The 27,268-nt window shown below is 41.9% G+C and overlaps 1 protein-coding gene across 1 annotated transcript; it reads left to right on the top strand.

Moving 5' to 3' along the window:
* The first annotated feature begins 417 nt into the window (after positions 1-417).
* RAB32 (RAB32, member RAS oncogene family) lies at positions 418-26,968 on the top strand. Its single transcript, XM_081186327.1, has 3 exons — positions 418-886; positions 20,022-20,299; positions 22,134-26,968. The coding sequence occupies exons 1-3, from the start codon at positions 646-648 to the stop codon at positions 22,281-22,283; spliced, it is 669 nt and encodes a 222-aa protein (XP_081042453.1). The 5' UTR covers positions 418-645; the 3' UTR covers positions 22,284-26,968.
* The last annotated feature ends 300 nt before the right edge of the window (positions 26,969-27,268 follow it).

Below are 27,268 nucleotides of genomic sequence, written 5' to 3' on the forward strand. Positions count from 1 at the left end.
GGGGGGGGGCAGACAGCTTTAAGAGTTGCGTGGTGCAGAAGAGGGAATCCGGTACAGCTTCTCCGCGGCAATCTCCCCCTTCCATGCAGCCATTAAAGGCGCAAGGGCTCTTTTTCGTTTCGCCACCCTAAGCCCGAGAAGGCTCCCTACTATCTTTAGCGAGACCCTCCCTCTGTGGAAGAAGACGCCCTGTTGAATTCGGCGGAGCTTAGTCCCATGTCTGCGGGCGTTAGGCCAGCCTAACCAAAACAGGGCAGCAGCGTGAGGGCCAGAGAGCGCCAGCCTCCTTTGCGCCTTACAGCGTCGGGCTGAGAGGCGGGGAGGAGCTGGAGCCGAGGAGAAGGAGGCGGCGGCTGTTGGTGCTCCTCCGCCCGCGCTGCCTCCGCCCCTCCATGGAGTTTTATAACTTGCCGGGTTTCCGCGTCCTGTGACTCCGGTCAGGTGGTTCCCTCGCTCTCCAGAGCCGCCTGCAGGAAGACGCGCCTTCCCACCAGAGAAGAAGGAGTTGAACAAAGAAAGTTTGCCGAGCGGTCGCAACAAAGCTCTAGGAACCTTCCCCTTCTCGCCCGGCTCGCCCTGAGTGTCGCTGGCGGCTGGGGAGCTCCCGGGGGAAGGCGGGCAGGCAGGCGGGCGAGGGGCGCGAGAATGGCGGGGGGAGGCGAGAGAGGCGGCGGCGGCGGCGCGGGGCTGCCGGAGAGCCGGGAGCATCTGTTCAAGGTGCTGGTTATCGGCGAGCTGGGCGTGGGCAAGACGAGCATCATCAAGCGCTACGTGCACCAGCTCTTCTCGCAGCACTACCGGGCCACCATCGGCGTGGACTTCGCCCTGAAAGTGCTCAACTGGGATAGCAGGACCCTGGTGAGGCTGCAGCTGTGGGACATCGCAGGTGAGGAGGCGACAGGCGGGCGATGCCGGCTCTCGTATGGAAAAGGCGCTCTGCATGTGCTCGGAGGCCATTCCTCGTTATGCGGGCTTTATGCGGTCTTGAGTAGAAGCTTGCTTTTGGTTTTGCTTACTTGGATGGAAAGTCAGTGTGATGTAGTGGAGAGAGGGCCGGGCTTGTCCGGGGAAAATGCAAGTTCGTATTCCTGCTCACGGGGTGTATCTAGGTCAGCCAGTTTCTGTTTCGGCCTTAACTCGCCTTATAGGATGGGCATGATCAGTAGGCTAAGTAGAATTCATATATGCCACTCAGAGCTGCTTGGGGAGGGGGGGGGGTTACCCCAATGGGTCTGCCATTATTTACTTGTTGGGGAGGGGGAAGAGCCACTTTCTGCCTTTCAATTTTCTAAATGCATATGTTTGTGTTATGTGGAGATAGTTTGATAAAGTTTTTCATGTACGTATCTTACCTCTGCTTTTCCATGCACACAAGTTGTAGTCTTTTGTATATACCCACATGCAAGCAGAGGTACTAAGCCTTAATGTGTAAAGTATGTATATGTGTAAACTTTTAAAACATGGGCATAGGTCAAAGGTCTGCATGTGTGACAGCTGTGGAGGTTGTGGGGCTTCAAAGATGTTGCTGCTCTTGTGTTGCATTCTCGATTTTCCAGAAGTTATTAGTATCAGCTTAACTAAAATATTTCTAAGTATACTTTTTACATTATTCCAGACTTCTGGTGAAGTGTGTTAATAACTCTGGATTTTGGAAATGAGTGTTATTCTTTATGATTTATGGCAGTTGCTGTGTTGTTCAATAAAAGGTGTTACTTCTTGTTTTAGACAAACTTATAGTAACTGTAAGTTGCAGGGAGCTTTTGATGTGGCATTTTCTTCAGTTGCTTCACTACAAGGATGTAGTCTTGAAAGAGAAGTCTTCCCAGTTTTGCAAAATTCGTTGTAATAGTCTCTTCGGTTCCTCTTTTCCTTTGCTAGCTCCCAGTTTGCTCTACCTTTTAAGACTACAAACTGTTTTATATAGCAGTGGAATGCAAGAAGGATTTCTTTTTCATCTGCCAAGTTGACAACCTTCCAGTTATGGGATCAGCATTCTCTTCCTAGTACCCGCTCCCTCTCCACAACTGAGTCCAGCAACTATTTATCATAGAGTGGGTCAGTTAGGGGGAAAGCTACTATAATTGCAACCCCCCCCCCACTTAATTTAAAGAAGTAATGTGATTACTGCAAACCTTTTGCTCTTCTGTCCTTTTAGTTGGTTGAATTGATGTGATTGCAGAGCAGCTTTGAATTGGGGGTGATGCATAGGCCGATTTGCAATGACATATTTGGATAGGCCAGATTGCATGCAGCAGCATTTGAGCTTTGTAAGTGTACTTTAACCTGGGTGGCATCAGGCAAGTTGCTCACCTTCAAATACTAGCCTGTAAAAGTGAATCATAATGACTAACTTAATAAGGTTGCTAGGACTGTAAAGCAGCCTTTATATAAACGTACTGTTAAAAACTCCATTCTGATAGTTGATTAAAAATGAAGGCTGGTCACTTCTCTTTTGAATATTTGTGTTACCAAAGCAGCCACTAATATGGGGAGTATTTATATTGGTGTGATTTTTCCAAATCCGCTGGTAGCCTAGAAATGGTCCTTGTTACATATACTTACATTTACACAACCAGTACAATTTAACAGTGCTAACAAGCACCACCTGTAATTTCTCTGTTGCTGTTAGTGCCTAATTTGGGGGCGGGATGGGGGAGTGGGTCTGATGATTGATCTCAGAGTCATTTGTAATAGCTCAGCAAAGGTTTCTGACACCTAGTTGTTAAAGAGCAGCAGTAAAATGACTTTCCCAGCTAAATTAGGCTGTTGAATGAAACAAGCAAATCAGGAATGGATTTTTGTGTGAAAGAACTATGAACTTGGTACAGTTTGGCATGGAAAAAGAATTCCTGAACTCAGAATATGCTCTGAGGGAACTTGTTGATTAATTTTGACAGTATGTCCTTTGCATCTGATTCTGAGGGGTAGGTCTTTGTGTACTTCTAGTAAACAAAAGTACGTCCGACAAGCCTGCCCACCCCAGGTGTAATGGTTGAAAAAAACAGAACACCAGTGTTCAGTAACATATATATGAGTCTCAACTGACAGCCAAACTGTTGCGAATGTTTGTTTCAGATGCTGGGTTTCATCGAGTTCTATTGAAATTATCTTTTCAAGATGAGGTTGCAGATTGATATACTGATCTGCAGATATTGGGTGTTTTTGATGTAGTCTTTTATTTTTATTTCTCTTAAGGCTGTTCTACAACAATAAATCTAAATAGTGTTTATTGTTTTCCTCGATAGAACAACAGAAAATGACAACCTATTGGCAGTACTAATGAGACTGATGGTAAAGGACTAAGTTTCAGATAGTCCACATCCCAGCCTTTCCCAGACAGCATCAGAGATGGGAATAGGCATGACAGGGACAGAGATAAATGAAGATATCCTATAACTGCCTTCATTCAGCACTCGGCGTAACTTATGCCAGCAGAGTCACTGGTGTAACTGAAATGCACCACATAGGAGTCAGTGGAAGGGAAGCTAGTGAAGGTTTGTGTGGCCCCCCCACCCACCACAGGAAAAAACAAAGCAAAAACATGGCCAGAAGCAGTTAGAATGTGCCTTATGTCACACCAGAGATACACGGGCATATCTTCCTGGTTAGAATTCCTTTGTGACTGTTGTATTTTCATCACATCAGGATGAGAGAATTGACTAGTTTAAGTCTCTTGTCCAGTTAGTTCTGAAGCACAGTGTGTGAAGAACCAAATTCTGGTCTCCAAAGCTTTGTGTTACTTAATGGTCTGATCTTTCTGTGGTCTGGCACCTTTCAGTTTTCAGCTAATCAGTGCCATGAAATGTACTTGTAATTGGTTGTGCTTCATAAGTTAATGAAGTTCAAGTCAGTAGAGCGAAACATAACAATGCAGAGAATGCAACCTACCTGGCAAGGAGCCCGCTGAACCAGTGTGTTCCTTTTGTCAGTCCCCTAGATGTTTTGAAGTGTGTCCAAAACAATTTTGCACTGCACTTTCTACAGAAGTGGTTACCCCAATAATAGAACAATATAAACATTGCAAGATACAAACACAGTGATCACGTGAAGTACTGAAACCATACGTTCTTGGAGAAACTGCCAAAATGGAAAAAGCTGAAGTTTTACTAAGGTGGCTGTGTAAATTCTGATTATTCCTTTTATGAGCAGACAGTCTTCCACACAGCGGTAGAAACTCATATATATGTAAACTAGGCACCAAATGGCTCCTCAAACCAGGGTCACAGTCACCAAAATGGAATGCCTTGTTCCATTTTTGGGCCAGTCAGCTCGGAAGTAGTATTTTTCAATCGATTTTTTTTGGTTCCTGAAATTCATTCTGATTGTAGATAAAATATAATGGATAGAATTCTACAGGATGTGTTGCTAGTGTAAAGATCCCCAGGCATGTACCTCCAGATGGTGGAGACATCAGGTGCCATCTGTTGCCAAGAAGTGGTCAATAGCCAGGTGCAAAATGTGCCTGGCAACCTTCAAACTCTGCTTCCATGCAAGCAAGTCTCCCTGTCTGCCCATAGAAAGCTTCAAGCCGTTCAACCTATTTGTACTTGCAAGATGCCATTTAAAATCTTGTGACATACAGCCATTACTAATGTAACTTAATTTCAAGTGGATTTATTGTTACATGCTGAATTTTAAGGCCAGGAAATATGTGTGCCCAAATTAGGTTACTGAGGCATCTGAGTTGATGATTGCAACCAGGGAAGCTAAAGCACACATGTCTGACAAGAGCCACTCTGACCCTAGAGCCGATTATCTTCTGAGAGAAACAAGTAGGATCTACAACAAAATATTGACATTGTGGACTGCTCTACTTCTATTTTCCTGCCAATGCTTTCTTACAGGATACTCCAATCCATTAGTAAAGAGACCCCTGACCATTAGGTCCAGTCGTGACCGGCTCTGGGGTTGCGGCGCTCATCTTGCTCTATAGGCCAAGGGAGCCGGCGCACAGCTTCCAGGTCATGTGGCCAGCATGACTAAGCCGCTTCTGGCAAACCGGAGCAGCACACGGAAATGCCGTTTACCTTCCCGCCAGAGCGGTACCTATTTATCTACTTGCACTTTGACATGCTTTCGAACTGCTAGGTTGGCAGGAGCAGAGACCAAGCAAAGGGAGCTCACCCCATCGTGGGGATTCGAACTGCTGACCTTCTGATCGGCAAGTCCTAGGCTCTGTGGTCTAACCCACAGTGCCACCCACGTATTAGCACACTAATGCAAAACTTGGAGTTGCTTAAACAGTTGCTTAAACTGATGTTCCCTCTTTTCCCCCTCACTGACTGCACTTGAACTCCTGATGATGCTTCCCAGCTGAGTTTGCTATAAGAGGAAATAATGGAGGTTAGAAGTAGAGGTTCCAAGAATATTGGGGGGGGGGTGAATGTTGTGTGTCCCCTGCAATGGGGCAAGCCCTTAACTAGGCTCTAATCTTGGTACATTCTAATGTCAGTGTCTCTGTGTATGTGCATTACAAAACCTCATGCTAGCACAAGTTGCCCAGGATTTCCTAGTTTACTATTCCAGCATAATTTACATTGCCATCCGTTTAAAATTGGGAACGAAGTTTTCTATGGGCTCTTATTTCAATGTTTGTTGATTTCAACAACTTTGTTTTTGTTTTTCATGATAGTCAGCAGGACCCAACTCTTTTAAATGTTAAATCATGAGGGGTTTGGGGTGGGAAGGTGAGAAAAGCATTTAGAAGCAAATTCTATTAAATTCAGTGTGACTTTCAGTGTAATCCTCAACATGACTACTCAAAAGCAAGCTCAGATCAACTCAGTGGGATTTACTTCCAGGTAACAAATTATAGGATTATGGCAGTGATGGCCAAACTTGGCCCTCAAGCTGTTTGGGGACTACAGTTCCCATCATCCCTGACCACTGGTCCTGTTAGCTAGAGATGATGGGAGTTGCAGTCCCAAAACAACTGGAGGGCCAAGTTTGGCCATCACTGCCATAATCCCATTGCAGGGGACGCATACTTGTAAAGGAAATGGTGTGGTGATGCATACAACCAGCAGAGTGTCTGGGTGCAGAGATCCCCTGCAGGGAAAGAGACTGTTCTGTGGCAAGAGAACTAATAGTGTGAGCAGTAATGAAGAGCAGGCAGGCTGTGAGAAAGTTATAGTAGGGATATGAGGCTGCTGCTCAACTGTTTGCTAGGCTGAATATGTGGTGCCTGGAAGTTGCCTCTCCAAGGAGAGTATCCACCATAGGCTAATGAGAAGTGGTTGAGCAGCTAACAGGAGTGTTTGAGCAACAGGGTTTTTAAAAATTAAAAGTACATGGCAGTAGACTTCTCTTAACTTGATGAAGATAAATGAGACTCTATTTTATTTTACAGTAGTCTCAAATTAAAAATGTTCTTTTTCACTTGAAGAATTCAAAAGGAAGAAAGCACCACAATGATAATCTCTTAACCATTCCTCTGACAACTCACCTAAAAGAATTGTAGGCTGCAGATGTGTGTCTATTCGGCAGAAAGTGAGGAGGAATTAAAGAACCTTTTAATGAGGGTGAAAGAGGAGAGCGCAAAATATGGTCTGAAGCTCAACATCAAAAAAACGAAGATCATGGCCACTGGTCCCATCACCTCCTGGCAAATAGAAGGGGAAGAAATGGAGGTAGTGAGAGATTTTACTTTCTTGGGCTCCATGATCATGGCAGATGGTGACAGCAGTCACGAAATTAAAAGACGCCTGCTCCTTGGGAGAAAGGCGATGGCAAACTTAGACAGTATCTTAAAAAGCAGAGACATCACCTTGCCAACAAAGATCCGTATAGTTAAAGCTATGGTTTTCCCAGTAGTGATGTATGGAAGTGAGAGCTGGACCATAAAGAAGGCTGATCGCCGAAGTATTGATGCTTTTGAATTATGGTTTGGAGGAGACTCTTGAGAGTCCCATGGACTGCAAGAAGATCAAACGTATCCATTCTTAAGGAAATCAGCCCTGAGTGCTCACTGGAAGGACAGATCGTGAAGCTGAGGCTCCAATGCTTTGGCCACCTCATGAGAAGAGAAGACTCCCTGGATAAGACCCTGATGTTGGGAAAGATGGAGGGCACAAGGAGAAGGGGACGACAGAGGACGAGATGGTTGGATGGTGTTCTCGAAGCTACAAACATGAGTCTGACCAAACTGCGGGAGGCAGTGGAAGTCAGGAGTGCCTGGCGTGCTCTGGTCCATGGGGTCACGAAGAGTCGGACACGACTAAACGACTAAACGACAAAAGCTACCAAATGAATGTTTCGCAGCAGTAAATATGTTCAATATTTGGGGTGCATGCAGATAGTAAATGGAAGGGTCACAATGTTCCTACAGATGAGTTCCAGTTGTCAGATGCACTCATAAACTAAACGTGCAAGTTCTTAGTAAAGCTTGCCCTTTAGAAAAAGGGAGTGACGGTCCAGAGTGAGCATGTGATAGTCATTCTCTTTAATTTTTCATATTGTCTGTCTTTGCAGTATTGATGTGTGGCGACAGGCAAAATAATTCTAGGCTTGTTTTGTTTTTTAAAATGAAATGTGGGTATCTGAAGCAAATAGGGAAATGACTCATCTACATAAAATCAAGCTTAAAATCAATCAAAGTTGGTATTTATATCATGTATAAAAACAAATTGTATTTTCAAATGGAAATGCGTGGCTAACTGGGGGTAGAGAATTTAATTGCAAGAATCAAGAGTCAGTTGAGACTGTTTCAATATACATATGATGGCTGCTGCTGGTGTATAAGACTTGGTACATACTTCCATGCCTTTTCTTTTTAGAGCTTTGGTGGGCGCAAGTGCTGCCCGCAAGTAATTTTTTGTAGCCACCCTTTGGTTGGCTGTGAGTCTGCCTCTCAATCTAAAGCCCTTTCTGAATTGGCTGACTGGGAATCCATGGATGGTGCAGCTGAAGTGGGGAAAGGAATACGAAGGCTACCTCGTCTCCGTTGATGGCTACAAGAACATGCAGCTTGCAAATACAAAAGAATATACTGATGGTGCATTATCTGGACACCTTGGTGAAGTTCTGATAAGGTGCAACAATGTCCTTTATAATACAGTGGTACCTCGGGTTACATACACTTCAGGTTACAGACTCCGCTAACCCAGAAATAGTACCTCGGGTTAAGAACTTTGCTTCAGGATGTGAACAAAAATCGTGCTCCGGCAGCGGGAGGCCCCATTAGCTAAAGTGGTGCTTCAGGTTAAGAACAGTTTCAGGTTAAGAACGGACCTCCGGAACAAATTAAGTACTTAACCCGAGGTACCACTATAAGGGGTGTGAAAGAAGATGGAGAAATGACAGAATAACTATTTTGGACTGTGTTAATAAATTTAGCTGTCAGGTTTTGTGTTTTTGTTTTTATATGAGAGACTTTGTACATAACTGCTTTGGCCATTCTTCAGCGAGTACTAAGTGCAGCTAGTAGGATAAAACTACAGCATTAATTTAGGGCTCATCCACACTTTTTGCCCTGTGCTTTCAAGGCACAAGTCTGTGTTTTAAACCTCTGTGCCCAAGCACTTCCCTCCCCCCACCTCTTTCCACAGGAAAACCTGCTCTTTAACATTGAATCGGAATTAATGGAAATTTAGGCTTTCAACTAATTGCCATTTGATCCGATTCAGCAGTAAAAAGCTGGCTTTTGTGGGGAAAGTGCTGGGAGGTAGGGAGTAGGGCTTTAAGTGTGTACCTGTGCCTAGAAACCCGGCAGAAACGAAAGTATGGATGAGCCCTTAGAAATGCAGAACTGTTGGGAAAGATACTTGACGGAGCATCAGGCTTGGAATTGATTATGACAGCATATTCCCTCCAACAAACCCTAAGCACAAATCTTGAAGAAAGCTTTTCCATATTTATCTTTTGCTGGTATTTAGCACCCTTAAGGCTTAACAGGGTAGAGAGGAGAACAGATATGCGCTGAAGGTGTTAATTGTGAGCCACGCTGATATGTCTGGTATTTTTGGTTCTGCCTGAAAATTTAAGCCTTCTGCAGAGTCATAATAAATTAAATCAAACTTGAAACAGAATTTGACTCTTCTGAACACTCATTAATCTTGTCATTTGGCTATGCATGATTTGGTTATGTCAACAGATATAGGATTGTTACTTCATTTATTAACAGTGGCACATATGGCAACTTGTTTTAACTGGGGGGGAAACTCAAGGACTCCTTTATCAGACGAGTGGATTTTGCAGGTCTGGGATTTTGCAGGTCTGGGAATTGGCAAATACATTCTACTGTAACGATTATATGACAGTGAGGGAAGGTGGACAGTCTAATGATTTGTTTATTGAAAAATAGAATTATGCTTATCCTGTACTGGTGCAATAAAATGTGACAATTTCTGTTCGCATTTAGGAACACCATAAAAATATATTGAATGGATTTACTACTGAGTATTTGGGAGGAATTTATGGATAACAGAAAGTTTTGTTTACTCATATTGTGATAATTATTTATCTGGCTATTTTGTCTTTATAATTATTTTGTGACATCTTTTACTATACTTTTCATTGTAATAATAATAAAAATTTAAAGTAAAGTAGTAATTGGTAAGTAAAAAACATGCCTGAGAGCGAGTGGAGTTAGGGAATGTGCATATTCTGGATAGGATTGTATTCCCTCCAAAGATATGGGTATGCAGTCTGAGGATACTCCTTGATCCATTTTCATCACTGGAAGCCCAAGCAACCTCTGTGTCTAACGAGTGCCTTTACCTGTTTCAGCCAGTGCACCAGAAATAACCATTGTCTACTAAAGCCTGGCCACAGTACATTAGCAACCTCAAGACTAGGCTACTGCAAATGAGTTTTGTGTGGGGTCGCCCTTAAGATTAGCTCAGAAGCTGCAATTGGTGCACAATGCAGTGGTTGAGTTGCTAAGTGGGCCATCCTATTGTGCATGTGTAGGCAAACTAAGGCCCGGGGGCCGGATCCGGCTCAATCACCTTCTAAATCACCGCGGACGGTCCGGGAACCAACGTGTTTTTACATGAGTAGAATGTGTGCTTTTATTTAAAATGCATCTCTGGGTTATTTGTGGGGCATAGGAATTCATTCATTTATTTTTTTTTTCAAAATATAGTCCGCCCCCCCCCCAAGGTCTGAGGGACAGTGGACCAGCACCCTGCTGAAAAAGTTTGCTGACTCCTGCAAGTATTGCACGTATATATGACTCCTGCCTTAAAAAAAAATTGCATTAGCTGCCAAGCTAGTCTGAAAAGGCTTCATATGCAGGAGCTGTTGCAGGAGAAGTCCTCGCCACAACCCAAGGCACTGTGAAACTAGGTATATATTTACAAGGCAGTTGATCCTTGAACAGCAGTCCCGTATGAGAAATCACACATTTTAAAAAAAAAATGGTGGGGGGAGGGGAGAGAATTGGGACCGAATTGGGAGAGAAATGCTACTGTATTTTTTGCCCTATAAGATGCACCAGACCATAAGACGCACCTAGCGAAAGCAGCGACCCCTCTTGCTGTTCTGGCTTCTGGGATAGCTGTGCAGCCTGCATTCGCTCCATAACACACACACATTTCCCCTTACTTTTTAGGAGGGAAAAAGTGAGTCTTATAGAGCAAAAAAATACGGTAATTGCTGCTGGCTTGCTTGTCTCCTCAATTTTAAAGCAGAATGTTTTGTTTAAAAGTTGGAATAAGCTGCTCTTGGGTGGAGGTGGGTAAACTTGCCGCTCACTTGCATACACAACTGTTTTCCCCTATGCTTCATCCTGGAAAGAAGACTTAAACATATAAATAAATAGCCTTTGGAAGATCGGTTGGCAGGAGTAGCAGTCCAAAACAGCTAGAGGATAACATGTTGACAAATGCCGAATGAAAGCATGTTTATTTCCCCTTTTGCAGTAGACTTCCTCCTATGTATGCACTATGAGTGTTTCAGTATGGCATAGGAATCAGCTTTTCTGGGAAGGCAGGCTCCTCTTGATCCCGGCCCAAGTATGTTACTTGCTTAATACAGGGTGTAGATTGCAAGAGCAGATCACAGTGTCCCAGTTCAGACACAACTGCCACAGAAGGACTTCCAGAAATGAGTAGTGTGTGCTAATGCAAGACTTAAGCAAAAGTGCCTGAGGTCTTGTGGCTTGTGGCTTTAGTTTTGCTCTTGTGGAAAGACATGGTAAAATGTAGAAGTGACTATTCATTCTTTTTATCACATGAGCTAAGTCTTGTGAATGGAGATCCATTAGCCTGAGTTTTAAGCTTATTTTCAAGACTCCTGATTAAGCAAGATAATAAGGAAGTGCCGTTTTGTGTAAATGTGTGGTTTCAACTGGATTTTGAATTAGAAATTTGTTTTCTCTAAAACAGAATAATATGTTCAAGCTTGTGCCGGTGTGCAAGTCTAGGGACTGGGGGTTCAAATCACAGGCCGCCAGAAGTTGATGAACATCTGAGGCTAACTAGAAAAACAGGAAAAGTTACAGAAAATAGCTGCAATGCTTGTGTCTACCCACTAACCTTTCCCCAGTTGTTTTAAAAGATTATGTCTTGAAGATACTTTGTCCACTTTTCAAAACGTATAAACAACATCACCAGAGTAGGAGGTAACAAAACAAACAAATAAATTCCCCAAAGAAAATTATAAAGTTGCAAATTAAAATGGCTAAAAATGAAAAACACAGAAGCGGGATAAAATCCAGATCTCAAAGCAGCAGGATGGAATCACTTGGTATAATTTCTAGGCACTGACATGAAATCAGCTGGGTAAATAAAATAGTCTTGGCATGACAGTTGAGAGGAATGGTGCCAAGTGGGTCTCTGTATCCAATAATAATATCATGGAGGCCCAAATGTCCACTTGGCCATTAAGGCTTCTGGGTGCCCTTGACCAATATATCAGGTCTGGGAAAGAAATAAGAACCTTCTTGAAAGAAAAACACCATGGTGGATCTCACCGGTAGAGGTCTTAACAATAAAAAAAACCAACATGGAAGGGAAGTTAGCCACTTACGAAGATTTGGTAAGAAAATCAGAACAAGGGCTTAAACTTAAACCGTATGAGGAAATAAAGGATCAATTCACCGGTTGGCTACAATATCATCAGGTGAATGATATGTTAAAGCAAGATAAAAGAAAAATGGGCTTTGAGGACAAGAAATCAAAATTCAATATAGAAATAATAGAAGGTAAAAACAAAACATTGTCTAAATTATATGACATATTACTGGAATGGCATACAAAAGACGAGGAAGTCAAAGAGGCAATGATTAAATGGGCAATTGACTTCGGCTATAACATCGACTTTGAAAAGTGGTTGAAATTGTGGAATAGAGATATTAAATTTACGGCCTGTATGAGTTTGAGAGAAAATGTTTGGAAAATGCTCTATAGATGGTATCTTACGCCGGCAAAATTGGCTAAAATCTATAGATCAGAAAATAAGACATGCTGGAAATGTAGTGAAGTGGAGGGAGACCTCTACCATATGTGGTGGCAATGCAACAAGGTGAAGGTTTTTTGGGAAGCAATTTATAATGAACTTAAAAAAGTTTTTAAATATACTTTTCCCAAAAGACCTGAGGCCTTTTTGCTGGGAATTATGGGTAAGGAAATAAAAAATGAAGATAAAAAAATATTTCTCTATGCCACCACAGCCGCAAGAATTATGCTGGCACAAAACTGGAAAACAGAAACTATACCTAACGTAAGTGACTGGCAGGTCAAGATGATTAACTATGCCGAGCTAGATAGATTAACAGGCAGAATACGAGACCAAGACGACCAGAAATTTCAAAAAAATTGGAGTAAATTTTGGAAATATATTTGAACGGATATATAGGAGGAACTGGCGGTATTAGAAAAACTTTATCAGCTAATAATTATAAACTTTAATAAACTAATTACGTAACCCGGGATTTATTTGATACTTACCAAAAGGGTGAAGGGAAGTCAAAGGCTAAGTAGAGCCTAATGTTTATATTATTTTTTTGTATGATTGTATGCTTACTTTTTGTATAGCATGAAAATAGGATGAATAATTTATGTTAAAATGTTTATTTTTGTATTTGTTTGTCCTTTTTTCTTTTACAAATTCTGAATAAAAATTTACTTGCCAAAAAAAAAAAAAGGCTTCTGGGTGCCCTTGACAAGTCATCCATGGTGGTGGACTGGTGATAAGTGGACTGAAGATGGTGGAGCATAAAAGTCTTAATCTCAGGGCCATGGTTTCAGCCCCATGTTGGCAAAAAGATTCCTGCATTGCAGGGGGTTGGAGTAGATGGCCCCTGGTCCCATGGTGCACAACCACCCTAGGAAGGAAGCTGGGAGGCAAGCAGTTGCAGTGCAAATTAAGTTACTTCCAGTGCAAAGCTTGCCAGGACAATCGTAGAAGGGCACCATCTTGACTGTGAGCAGAAGAATCACAAGCCTCCAACTGTAAATCTAAAATGAGAAACAGAAGAGACTAGCAAAATTAGACGGGGATATGAGTTTTAAAGCCATGTCAAACGGCTCCCCAAGTCTGCTTAGATTAGGTAGCAGAAGGTGTTGAAAGGATACTGAGGTAGAAGGGGTTTCCTTTCAGATATTGTTAGCAACATAGTGTGCACGTCTCTGAGTCAAGTGGAGCTCTTAAGTTTAGTTTATGCAATTTCTTAGATGTCATTTCCAAAACAAGACTCATGGCATTGCAGAGCAGTTAAAATGCACTAAAGTTCAAAACAGTGCAACCCCACCCCCATCCCAACACACTAACACACCAGGGATAACATGAGTGGAGGCCAGTACAGTGGTACCTCTAGTTATGAACTTAATTCATTCTGGAGGTCTGTTCTTAACCTGAGACTGTTCTTAACTAGAGGTGTGTTTTCGCTAATGGGGCCTCTTGCTGCCGCTGCGCCGCCAGCACACTATTTCCATTCTCATCCTGGGGCAAAGTTCTCAACTCGAGGTAACTCTTCCAGGTTAGTGGAGTTTGTAACCTGAAGCGTTTGTAACCTGAGGCGTTTGTAACTCGAGGTACCACTGTATGTATGAAATCAGCCCCTTGTATCACATTTTATGCAAATTCCTGACTTGCTTGAATTCAGTTCCCTGGATTCGTGTGTGTGGCTAAGAAAATGGTAGCCTGGAGAGAAGAACAAGCTGCATATGACTCTGGCCCTGAAATTTCTCTGCTAGACACAAATAAGTCAAATAACTTACAGAACATTTTAGCAGTTAGTTCAAGTCTCTTAAAAGGAACCGGGAAGAAGCACGCACCAGAGGTTACAACACCTCCCTCTGTATAAATTGGGTCATTCCTCTAACTGTTTGTGTTACTTCAGATGATGAATGGCCTTTAAAATTTCATAAGGCAGAAGAGATGATAGAAGTGTGGTGTGGCAGGTCTGCCAGTTCAAGAGGTTTCAATGTGTTTAAAACCTGTGCTAGTTGTTAGTTGTTGGCAGAGCAGAATAATGTGAGAGCTTGCTTCAGCATGGGCTGTAAAATGCCACACAGTATTGTGCAGAGATGTTAGGCTGGCTTTGTAGCCTTGGCTGCTTTCCAGACAAACTTGTGGCAAGCAGATGGGAAAGGAGGGAAGAAATGAGAGAAGAAGGTGCTGTCACACCACTTGCTATGTTGTAACTGTTTCTCATTGGGGCAGACTATCTTTCAGTCAGGGTCTGGCTAAAACAAGCAGGTAAAATTTAAAATGGCATAGGATGTAAATCAGATCAACCAAAGGCCTGGTTAAAAAGGAGCGGTTTTGCCTGGCGCCTAAACGTGTATAATGAAGGCACCAGGCGAACTTCCCTGGGGAGACCATTCCACAGACGGGGAGCCACCTCAGAGAAGGCCTGTTCTCATGTTGCCACCCTCCGGGCCTCTTGAGGAGGAGGCACACAAAAGAAGGCCTCAGAAGATGATCTTGGGGTCCGGGTAGGTTCATATGGAAAGAGGCGGTCCTTGAGGTGTTTCGGTCCTTAGCCGTTTAAAACAAAAGGAAATTGTATACTTTGCTTGTAGTCAGTGGTGATCAGTTGGGGTTTCCAGTATGCAACTTGTTGCCATTTGTTTTTGCAAATATAGAAACCTCCATTCATTTCTTCACACTTGGATTCTATACATGGAGAACCACTGAACAGGGCTGAAGTGTACATGCTGTATGAAGCATTGAAGCCCCTAAGACAAGGCATGGTGACTGTTGAAACTGGTTGTGAGCAATCATCTCTTCAGAACTGACAAGTGCATTATGTCTTCCTTCTGTTAAAGGAAGTGAATTTTCAGTATCCACAGCTGTTTTAATTTTAGATCAACTTTTACCCTTAGGATGACGGGAGAAGCAATTAAAAATATATCTAAAACAACTATAGCCTTTTAAAAAAACATACAATGGAACATACATTTCAGGGGGCTAAAACCGGTTTGTGACTTCCTAACACACTTCTATAAATATACATATAGCCCCATCAAACATTGTTTGGTAGAAGCTCAACTTTACCATGTACCTGCAGCATGGGAAATGTTGGAGAAGTGCCCAAGATGTAAGCAGGATGTGGTTCACCAGAACTTGTAAAAGAAGCATGAATGGTTTGGGGAAAGAATAATGAAGGTTCAGAAGGCAACAGTCACAGAAGAGAAGTGAGCTGACATGCATGGAATAGGCGTTCAAGACTGAAGGGTTCTGGCCTTGGATGGGGATCTGTTTTTTTACTTTTTCAGGTGCAGTAGCAGTAATTGGATTCAGCGACTAGAAATAGTGGACCAGTGGTAGGGAACATGTTGCCCTGGATGTTGTTGAACTCTGCTTCCATCAGCTCTAGCCAGCATGACAACGGTTGGGCCTGAAAGGAAATAGCAATCCAGCAACAACTGGAGGGCCACAAGTCCTCCACCACTGGGGTAGATGGGTGGTCTCATCCTACTTACAAGTCACACCCTACTAATCCTATTGTGTGCAAGCTAAAGAAACTTTGAGGTCCTGACTTTTCAGTTCTGTGTTGTGCTTGGCGGAAGACCATGTTAAAGGGTTTCTGTCATGTTAAACTTCAAAACTTTTGCCCAGTTTTGAACACCTACAATCTAACAAGGATAAGAGTAAGCTCTTGTTACTATAAATTTTGACAGAATTTGCCTTCACCCTCACCATTACCTCATTGACTTGTATAAATATCCCTGGCTTCATCCAATTACTGGTGGAAGATGCTAGTTTTATTACCATTGTCCTAGGATTACGGTAATTCATGGTAAGTAAGAGCAGATATGTCCATTAGATATGGTAGACGTTCTGAAGACTAATTAGGCTTGCACAATGCTGGTGCATGTGCAGAGTTCCAGTTAAAGTAAGCTTCTCGGTAACGGTACAGTGGTACCTCGGGTTACATACGCTTCAGGTTACAGACTCCGCTAACCCAGTAATAGTACCTTGGGTTAAGAACTTTACTTCAGGATGAGAACGGAAATCATGCGGCAGCAGCAGGAGGCCCCATTAGCTAAAGTGGTGCTTCAGGTTAAGAACAGTTTCAGTTTAAGAACGGACCTCTGGAACAAATTAAGTACTTAACCCAAGGTACCACTGTACTTGCTGCTGGATTTGATGCCCACATGAGTAGTGTTTTAACAGGCACAGTGTGCAATAACTAACTTTGTGAATTGAGAATTCCACTTTTCTCAAACGTGATGTTGCAGAGAATACCAAAGGATTCATGGGGCAAGGTGTTTTGTGTGTTTGCCCTTGACTTGATCTAGGGATGGATTAAGGTATATTCTAGAACTGGTGTCAGCTTCACTTTAGCTGATGGACCTAGTTTCAGCAGACTACAGAATGCTGTGTTGTAGCCAGGTATGTGTGACTTCATGGGAAGCTGAAAATTGCACTGATTTTCCGGTGCCGGATCCATCATCTTCAAATGTTTTATCCTAGCACCTGAAGTATAGTTTTATAATGAGTTTAGTGAGAGGCTTTTATGTCATTAACTTGGCTGGTTAATATTACAACAGTGCCTACATGAACAAATTACAAGATAAAATGTGGAATAATGATCCAATTTTTCATTACTGTGCTGACCCCAGTACCATAGAAACAGCCTCCCCGTGCCCTGTTTAATTCTATTGCAATTTTTAAGATCAGCATGCATAATCCTCTTTTTGACTGTGTGATTTGTCTCTACAAAAGATAAAAGCCTTCCATGCAAGATATCCAAGATAACTTGGATAGTTTATAATTATACAGGTTTTTAGAAACTTGGCATATGTGGTCAGAAAGGGCGAAAGGGAGGACTGGTTGATATAGTGTCTTGCATTGTTGCAAAAATCAGTTGATGTGGGGAGGAGGGGAAGAAAAGCCTTGCATAATAGGAAGTCTTGTGGAGCCCTTACCCAAAATTGCTGCGGCTACTGCCTACCTAAATCGACTCAGTCAAAGCAATTCTCTGACAGTGGAAGAAAGGTGTGTTCTAAGTCCTAGCCCAATGGCTTCGTTAAGCAGCCTGCTCTCAACAGGCCAAAAGCCAATTAAATCCCCACACACACCTTAAGTGGTATTGTAAAAATTCTAAACATAGTAGCCATGTTAGCAGAATTGTTCTGTAAAACACACATGCAGTAGCTGTTCACAGTACTACCCATGAAAAGTTGGTTCATGTTGGGCTGGCCAACCTATCATGTGACAATGTTGGCCTGAAAACAAGAAGCAGAACTAGATGAAGCATTGCCCTGATCCAGCAGGCTCTTCTTATGTTCTTAAATGATAGAATTTCATATTGTGGCATAATCAGGAGTCTGAGCTGTTCATGGTATGTCAGCTAATTCAGATGCCAACTCTGTCTACCAACAACTTGCCCAACCTTTCTGTCAACATCTTCTGGCCTAACTGTGAGCTATTAATGTTTTAACTGAAGTCCCTGGCACAAATTTGATAATTTTGTGGCGAAGTGGTTAAACTATGGAAGGGAATCCTTGAGTATGGAGATGGATGGACTTTGTTCTGTTGCTAGGTGGGTGGGTGTTGCAGTGGGTGAAGCCAGCAGCATGTGGTTTTGATTGATCGATCCAGAATTTGCTTCAGTTTGCAACATGGCCACCTCTCATTACAATTCCCAGTACCATACAGATCTCATTGGAAGTAAGCCCTATTGGTTTTAATGGGATCCCCTCAAAAAGTCTACAGGGGGTTTTGTACAACATTCCAATACAGCTCCTGTTCTGGAGGTTAAGTTAAAGTCATTCCTTTCTGACTTTAGTGTGCTATATACAAATACACACACCGACATATATAATCATAGTAAGCAGTTAAGTGGCAGAAGACTAACAATTGTTCCCAGACAGCCAGGGGCAGAGGAACGTGGCATTTCCCTAACCAATACATCCAGGACTAAAAAAAACCCAAAAACCCTGTTAACTTTTATTCTCTTCCTTTCTACGTGAAATGAGGGGGGATGCAGGTCAGGAAAGTCAGGAAAAACTTAAGAAGAAACAGGAAGGGAGGACCTCTGGCATGGAAGAACAGGGTAGATTCAGAAGGGTGCAGAGGACACACAAAACGATGTCAGGGACTTCAGGTTGGCCACCTTGGCATGTGCTCTGGTGGGATCTTTAAAAACTTGCTCCTCCTTTCTACCTTGTACACAGGGTCATTAGGCAGATGACCTCCAGCACTTGACAAGGGATCTCAATCTTCTGTTCATCGAAAGACGTCCTAGCATTCTTAGTACTTAATGCTTGACCGTTAAGCAACTAGAATTCTTTTAAGTTATTATCAATGTGTAAATGTTAGTTTAATCCCTTGGAAATAGGGTACATGAATTTTGCAATAAAACGTGCACACCTTCAGCCATGAATGATGGCTTTTGCTTGAATGACTAATCCACTGTTAAGCTGAGTAAAGCTATTGCTTTGGGGATTAGCTTGAAGGTAGATGTGGCCAGGGTGTGTCTGTGTCTCAAGCCTACTTTGCAACAACAAGGGGTTGGGCCAAAGGTTATCTGAAACAAGAATGGGTCCCCCAACATCTCAGGACATGCACACACCCCTGTGCAGACATCCTAGGCTCTAGGAACATAGGAAATGTCTTGCACACAAGCAGAAGAGCTTGATGCATCAGGCCAATGGCCCATCTAGTCCAGCATCCTGTTCTCACAGTGGCCAACTGCATTTATATTAAAAACCTGAAAATAGAACCTGAGTGTAACAGCACTCCCCACTTGCAATTCGCAGAGTCAAACCACTGGTCTATCTAGTTCAGTATTGCCTACACTGATGGGCAGCCACTCTCCAGGGTTTCAGACAGTGGAAATTCCTAGATCTATATGGAGATGCTGATGACTTTCTGCATGCAACGCGACACTTTCTGCATGCAAAGCACCAACTTATGGCACTTCCTCCAGGCTCTAGTGCATGTCTGTGATGTCCTCTACATATCCCAGACTTCTGCAGGACTCTGTTCACCAAAGATGGACAATGTGTTCAGGACCTTGTACAAATCGTATTCTTCTCTCTTCCAGTTGACCCTTCCAGAGTGCCTGATCTGTGCTGTGCAGGCCAATGGTGTTTGGCCAGATCAATTGTTTACTGTTGGATTCCCTAAATTCTGTAGGGGGCGGCGATCCTCAAAGTCTTGTGCAGGCAGACTTCATTATTTCACTCATCTCTAGCTCTTCTGAGTGCTAGCTCAATTGGACATACATTTTGCCATATTCACATGATCGGCTGCCAGCTGCCACATAACCTGATTATCAGTACAGTGGTGCCTCGCAAGACGAAAAGAATTCGTTCCGCGAGTCTTTTCGTCTTGTGATGTTTTTCGTCTTGTGAAGCACGGTCTGTCGCAACTGCGCCTCTTCAAGCGGCTTTTTTAAAAAAGCGCAAGACATTTTCGTCTTGCGAAGCAAGCCCATAGGGAAATTCGTCTAGTGAAGCAACGCAAAACCGAAAAACCCTTTCGTCTAGCGAGTTTTTCGTCTTGCGAGGCATTCGTCTTGCGGGGCACCACTGTATTGAACAACCCCGTTTTGCTTTGGCTACTTTAAGAAAACAGTGCCTAGTGCTGCCCTTCGTAACATTTGCCCTCTTGTCTTTCAGGTCAAGAACGTTTTGGCAACATGACCAGAGTGTACTATAAAGAAGCTGTCGGTGCTTTTGTAGTATTTGATGTCACAAGAGGCTCAACATTTGAGGCAGTTTCCAAGTGGAAACATGACTTGGACAGCAAAGTGCTTCTCCCAAACGGCAGCCCAATCCCTGCAGTTCTAATTGCCAACAAATGTGACCAAAAGAAAGACAGTGGCCAAAATCCTTCTCAGATGGACCAGTTCTGCAAAGAAGGAGGTTTTGCTGGGTGGTTTGAAACCTCTGCAAAGGTAAGAATATTCTTAATCCAGGGTAAGCTTTAAAGCTTATGTGTACATATGTGAAAAACAAAAGCTGTGCAAAGGCACACTTACAAATTGAATTACAAAAGTTTCTGGCCTAAATAAATGTTTGTTATCTTATTTCTTTCATATATCGGTCTGATTTTGTCTCAGATACAGTTTTGGGGAACAGCTATTATTATTATTATTTCAATTATTATTAGTATGATTACTTGTGACAAATTCTGTTACAAAAGAGAAAATTTGAATACAGCTCTAAAATATGGCATAATAAATTGGAAAAAAAATCTGTGTTTGATCATGTAAGAAGCCAAATGTCCCAAAGCTTATTGCCTATCCTTTCTTAATTTCGATGTGGTTCTTAATTTAGTGTAAATAAATCTTCTTGCCATGTAATTATGTGGTATGATACTTATTTGTTTTAGTCATATGAACGGTGAAGCATTCAAATCCAGGAAATGAAACTTTAGACCAAACTTTGTAGTTAATGGCTGTGCTTTTGATCTAAAGAGCACATCGCCTGAAACAGTAACGGCTTCTAGGAAGCTCAGACACATGTGACTCTTAAAAGAAATGGCAACCCCACTGCTTCTGGCTTTGAGCAAACATTTGAATAACTAGAATCACAACCCATTTCTCATGATAAATGTGTAAGGAAGCATAGCTCATTGGCAGAACATTTGACTATAAGTTCCAATTCAGTTCTGGGTGTTCACTCAATAGTGGTTCTTGAAAGGAAGACGTGTAGCTCAGTAACTACTGTAAGCACCGGTATATCCTTGATGTTTTAAGGGGGCCCAAGTTCTAAGTTTCATGTATCTCTGCTGCCACACATAGCTGACTAATTGGGGCAAAATTGCAGATGGGAGCTAGTATAATTTCATCCTTCTGAAAATCACGCATTCAGGTGCAGATGTTGTCCATCAGTAGCATATTACTTTTGACGAGGAATGGGCATTCAGATCTAAATAGGCACCCACATTCTGCCCCAACTACTTAACTGAACCACACATATGTAGATGCGGAGAAATCTTGCCCCATAGCAATGGTGGGCAATGGAACTGCTTGTACAGCAAGATAGAGAGATGTGAATAAGGCACTAGGAAGTAATCTTGATTAATGTCAAATCTCAACATGTTCACTGTCTGATCCCTGCTTAGCTAGGCTCATGCGGAGAAGAAGCAAGCTCTGGAAATGGTAGTGATGCTGCTACAGGAGTGTATCTGTGCTGCCAAAGCAGCCCCCCCCCCCCAAAAAAAGACAGGAAACTAAATTAAAAGCTTTTTAATGCAGCAGCTTCCATCCACCTGGAGATCATTTTTCTGTGTAGAAAATGAAATTCAACAGGGCACTGATTTTGCACTGGCCTTAGAAAGGTAAAGTTGCAGACTTTAACCTTAAACCAATTGCATGGAAGCTGAAATAGCAGTCATGAAGTGCTTTGCTTGTAAACTTTAGTTCTGAACAGTTTTCCTAAATGGTTTGAATCATTGTATCAAAACACCTTTTACACATATACAGCAAGTCTTCAACTTACGCAGGGGTTACGTTCAGGGATCGTACCTAAAGCCAAAATAGTGTATTGTCAAAACCCATTGAGTGCATTGGTGGATGGGATTGCTGAAGCCTTTTTTTCCTGGATGCCCACCCCCTTTTTGCCCCCTTTTATTATTTTTTTTAGAAAAGATTTGCCGAGCATGTAAAGCTGAATGTGCATTAAGTTGTGGGCTTGTTGTACAAGGCTTGCATGCTGAAGAGGTGGCGTTCTTAGATTCTTCTACACACGAAAGCATTAACTTATTTCCTATGGTTTCCTCCACAGGATAATATCAACATAGATGAAGCTGCTCGGTTCTTGGTAGAAAACATCCTTGCAAATCTCAAAACCTTTCCTAGTGAAGAGAATGATGTCGGGAGACTAAAACTGGAACCGGGTCCCCTGACAGCAGAAAGCAAACCTCAGTGCTGTTAGTTACATCCAATCTTGCAGTGACACACTATGTCAGAGCAGCGAGGTTCCTGCTCCTCATGTTGGACTGCTGCTATGGTGCTTCATCACGACAATCCTAATGGGGAATTGTGTTTTGTAGAGTTGATCACACTCCAGGCGTTTACACACTTTTTTTCCTTGTTGGGTAGGACTTCAAATTGCCTTCTACACTATATCATTGTCTGGTTGTGAACCATTTAGCACAGTTGAAAGCTGCCTCCAATACGAAAAGGCAGTATTTATCCTACAAGTCAAGGGTCAGTATGAGTGACTCAATTCCAATATTTATCTTTCACAGTGCAATTTCAGAACTAGAATAGGAACATCTGTCTATGAGTGAAATTGTTCATTTTGATAAGTGCTATTATCGTTTGCTTATATCCCCTTTAATGCATACAAAATCCTGTAGCTGCCTCCTTTTGCTTTTCCCATGATGTCTCCTCCATTCGTCTTGAGCACCAGGGCCACCAAGCCTTTAGGGACACTTGGCACCCAAGAACACTTCATTTCTGAATAGCACAAGACAGATATTAAGCAATGGTAATCTTAAACTCTATTGCTTGGAAAGTCGGGATAGGAAGATTATGCTGTTTGAAAGGGAGTGATAAGGATAAGTCAGTGCTGTCCCATCTGACCAATGAGTAACAGTCCATTTCTGACTCAGATAACGGAAACAAACATTCCAGTACACTTGCATACACTGCATCTGTGCACAATTAAACTTTTAAGGAAAATCTCCCTTCTTGCACAAGCACCATTTCTGTATGTTCTTATGGTATCTGATGGGTTAAAAATGAATAATGTGCCTGATTAAACTGTCTCAATATTTTTTTAAAAATGAAATCAGATTGCAACACAGAACTGTCAACTTCGATCTTTTAACTGATAGGTGTACGAGTAGAGACCTCTTCTTAATCATGCTATATTTATAGTACCTGTATTTTTCCACTTTTACTGTTCTACACAAGGAGTCACACGATTCAAGTCTTGCACAAGAACAATTTGCAAATGTGGAATATATTATTGGTTTTATTACTATTGCTATCTGCTAAAGCTGTGTGTGCAAAAATAAGAAGTCTGAAGTATCTGTTCAAAAACTGCCTTTTTCTTATGGTGTGTGTGAAATGGGGTGACTTCTGTAAAATATTTAACGCATTGCATATTACAATCTTAAAACCTGTTAATCCTGTTTTCTGCACCTTACAGCTATATAACATAGCATGCCAGCCACTAGACATCTTGAAGTACTTTTGACCTAATATTTCTGAAGGCTTAAACTGGGTCACAAATCTATTTTTGTGACCAAAGATGTTGTGATATGATTTAAATACCAGGCAAATATTTTTATGATGTAAATGCACAAGCCTAGAGTTTTTAGAAGGTATGTTCAGGCACTTTGTCAAGAATCCAAAGAGAGCATCTCATGTTCCTAGACTTCTGTTCTAGGCTTGCACTAATTTTGTTTAATTCCACAAAAGTCAAAGCCCCTTTTAATCCCGAATCCCCTAACCGTTGTGGTTTTCACTTAGTTTTCTAAAATAAATAAAAACATTTGGAATAGATTTTAATACACATCAAGTGCAATCTCTTAATGTGAGCTTGAGTAACTCATTCTGTTTTTAAAAAATCAAAATATGCTTCCTAATGGTAAATGTAATGGTAAAGCATCCTATAGTCACCTTCTGCACCCCAAACTTGCTGCATTGGATGTGGAGGGTGTGGGTAACTGTGTTTACATTAACAGATGTGTGCAAATGAACATGTTTATAAAACCTCATTGGAGATGCGGTCTGCTAGCCTCCAGCACTTCTGAGTAGGGCAATAGACAAGAGACACTCTTTGGGGGCTCGTTTTTGCCAGGCTTTCAGTGTTCTGCTTAACATGGCAGTCCTTTGAGCAGAAGTAATCTCTGCTTGTAAGGAAACAATCTTATGCACAGGTCAGCAAGACGGATAACATCACACTACTTGTTGATACTTGTCCAATGCGATATCAATTTACAAGAAGAAGAAAAAAAGGTTTTGTATACTTACCGTGAGCTCATGCTGTCCTTGAGAAAGCATTGCACCACTTTTTCTTAAGAAGGAGCTCTCACTTCTGCAGCTTTTTAATTAAACAGTTTAGTTAAATATTATCTTTCCAGTTACACGTTTTTGAATATTTCTTCCCAAAATCTAAGTGAGAAGTTTACATTTTATTTTGACAGTGGGTGTTTAGAGCTCTGATATCAGCAAGCTGCTCTGATCACTTACAGAATTCTTAGAACCTTCAAAAGTGAAACTTCATTGCAGCATATAAAATAGGCTGAATACATATCACATGATTTATCCTATGTAATGGTAAAGCATCCTGTAGCCACTAGAAATGTACCAAAGGTGGGGAAAGAGACATCTGCTAGCTTGGTGATAGTAGCAAGGCATTAATTCATGCTTACCAAATATTTATTGGTGTGCCTATTTAACTATTCAAAGCACATTACTGTTGATAGGGGGGTCTTCCATGGATATTGTATTGTTCTAAATGGGAGCAAAGCACTTGCATAAAGGGGCATGGTGGTGCATTTTGGCATAGGGGCCATAGAGTACTCAGTGTTGCACCTCAGTCTATCTGTATAGTACAGAATGTGGTATTAGCTGTAGAACTTAGCTTAATTTAAGAAAACAAACAAACCTTTTGTGCCTCTTAAACTAGCTTAAAGCATGTAGGCAATGCTTGGTGGAGCTCAAAAGCCAGAGGCAGTATTATATGTAATCTCTATTTTTTTTTGGGGGGGGGAGCATTAGTGCCTTCTATTCTCTGTGAGTAGCAGAAAGAATGTTGTAAAGTAAGTTGTTGATAGCTCCACCTCCTTTCTATATCTTTTAATCTTAGCAGCATAATTGTATAACTTGACTTCCATGCATGGCTCTTGAGAAGTCACTATTGTCCAGAGAAGACAAGTCCAACAGCAGTGACCCCCTTTCTCCCTTTGAAGTTCATTCAACTCCTGTCTTATAATTGTCACTCTTAAACCACATTTCATTTACCCTTCAAATTTATTCCCTGGCTTAGTTTCGTGTTTTTCTCAAACTGCACAGTGACCTTACTGCTCCCTGATGAGCGACTGAAGGGCTAATGACTCCCACTGTAGAATATTTAGTTAAAATCCCTACACTATAAGGGCTGGGAAATATCTCTGCTATGTGCTTTGACAGCTGCTGCCAGTCAGAGTAAACAGTACTAGGCAAAATGGAATGATGGTCCTGGTGTGTGAAGCCTTTATATTTGTATTTCTAAGCTAATATTCTCCCTTAACAGCCTTGTCGTGAGGTTAATTTTGACATGATTGCCAGGGCTAATGATAGTTACAGTCCCATGACACCAGAAGGGCCAGGATGGAGTAGGCTGGCCTAATTCGAGGGTTTCCTGAATGATGGACAAGAACCATGTTCTGGCTCCCCCCCCCCCTTCATTTTGCTGTGGTGTGTCCTCTAGCTGAGATGAAGGATTCTGTAACACTATACATACATGTGTGTACATGTACAATCACTGTTGCTTTTCATACGTCTGTGTTGTCCACTAGCTCTCCAGGATTAAGAACAATTTCTTCTCTTGGAATAATTTTTCTTCCTGAAAACTAGTTGTTTCAACTTACTTCTGTGTCCTTTTCTTTGTTCCTAATTTACTTGCTCCCACATAAACAATCCACCTTAAGTTTTTAACCATACTTGGGGATGGTCAAAAGTTAGTTATGAAACTTTGGCCTTCCCCAATCTTGAGTCTCCAAATATTGTTGGACTACAGCTGCCATCATCATTCCTGACCATTGGCCTGCTGGCTAAGGATGATTGGAAATTGTAGTCCAAAAATATCTGGTAACCCAAAATTGGGGAAGGCTCACCTAAAGGATCCTTGCCACAATAAAGCTTGAGATGTATTGTATATATGAGATGAATAAACTGAGCCAGCAGGTGTAAAATGAATGCTTAGGCTATATATCCAAACCGCTTGCTCACAGTATATAACCCATGACATACTGGCAACAGTTGGTGTCCTTGCATCATCTTAGTTGTTAACCCTGTTTGGGACTCTTGACTGCTTCTGTATTTTTGGCTCCTGGTTGGAAGTGGCTCTTTAAAACCATACAAGTTCTAAAATATTTCCCACATTAAGGGCATAATCTGCTGCCTAAGAGTTATATAGTGCACTCCAATTCTCATTGTTCAGTTGAGCTGTTTTCCTGCTTAGCATAAGTGCATAGGTGCATGAGCAGGTAATGAGACAAGGCAGTTTGGGGAATGTGCAGCCTGCATATTCCTTCCACATCCAGCCTGTGCCACCCTCTGCATCAGCACTAACTAGGAAGATGGGTCTCCACTGAACCCTTTTGGAATCCAACATGTGTTGCCTGTGTCTATTTAGGCACTAGAATATGTACTATATATTTCTAAATATTTTTGGAAGAAAATATATGTTGATAGTTTTTCTACTTTGTACACCAAGTTTTTAATACGAAATCCAATTGTTTTTGTGTGTAAAAGCAAAAGCAATTGTCTACTTTGATTTGCTCCAATACAGTGCTCAGGATCTGTTCTCTGTTCTCATCCTTGCTTTTTTGACACTATTTTTGTTTTCTAAAACTTTAAAGTGCTCTTTATATTTTGTATAAATAAAATTTGTAGTCAATACATTGTGTTTCTCTTCTCTTCAGTGGGAGTCAGTCAAGAATTATTCCATGTGGGTTAAGTACTGTACTGGGAGATGATGTTTTGGTAGAAACAGAGTGTGGATTAACAAACGTCCGAAGTAACTGAGTAATTCATTTCCCCAGAAGATCCATTATTTCCTTAAGTTCCAGGAGGCTTCATGAGCTTTCGTTGGACAGGTTTTAGAAGATGCAATGATCTGTACATTCCCCGCCCACCCTGTAACTGCAACTGATACTGTAAAAAAGAACCCCAAGCAAGTCAAACAGTTCACAGGAATGA

This window comes from Podarcis bocagei (genome assembly GCF_964188305.1).
Source record: "Podarcis bocagei genome assembly, chromosome: 3".
NCBI classification, from domain to species: Eukaryota; Metazoa; Chordata; class Lepidosauria; order Squamata; family Lacertidae; genus Podarcis; species Podarcis bocagei.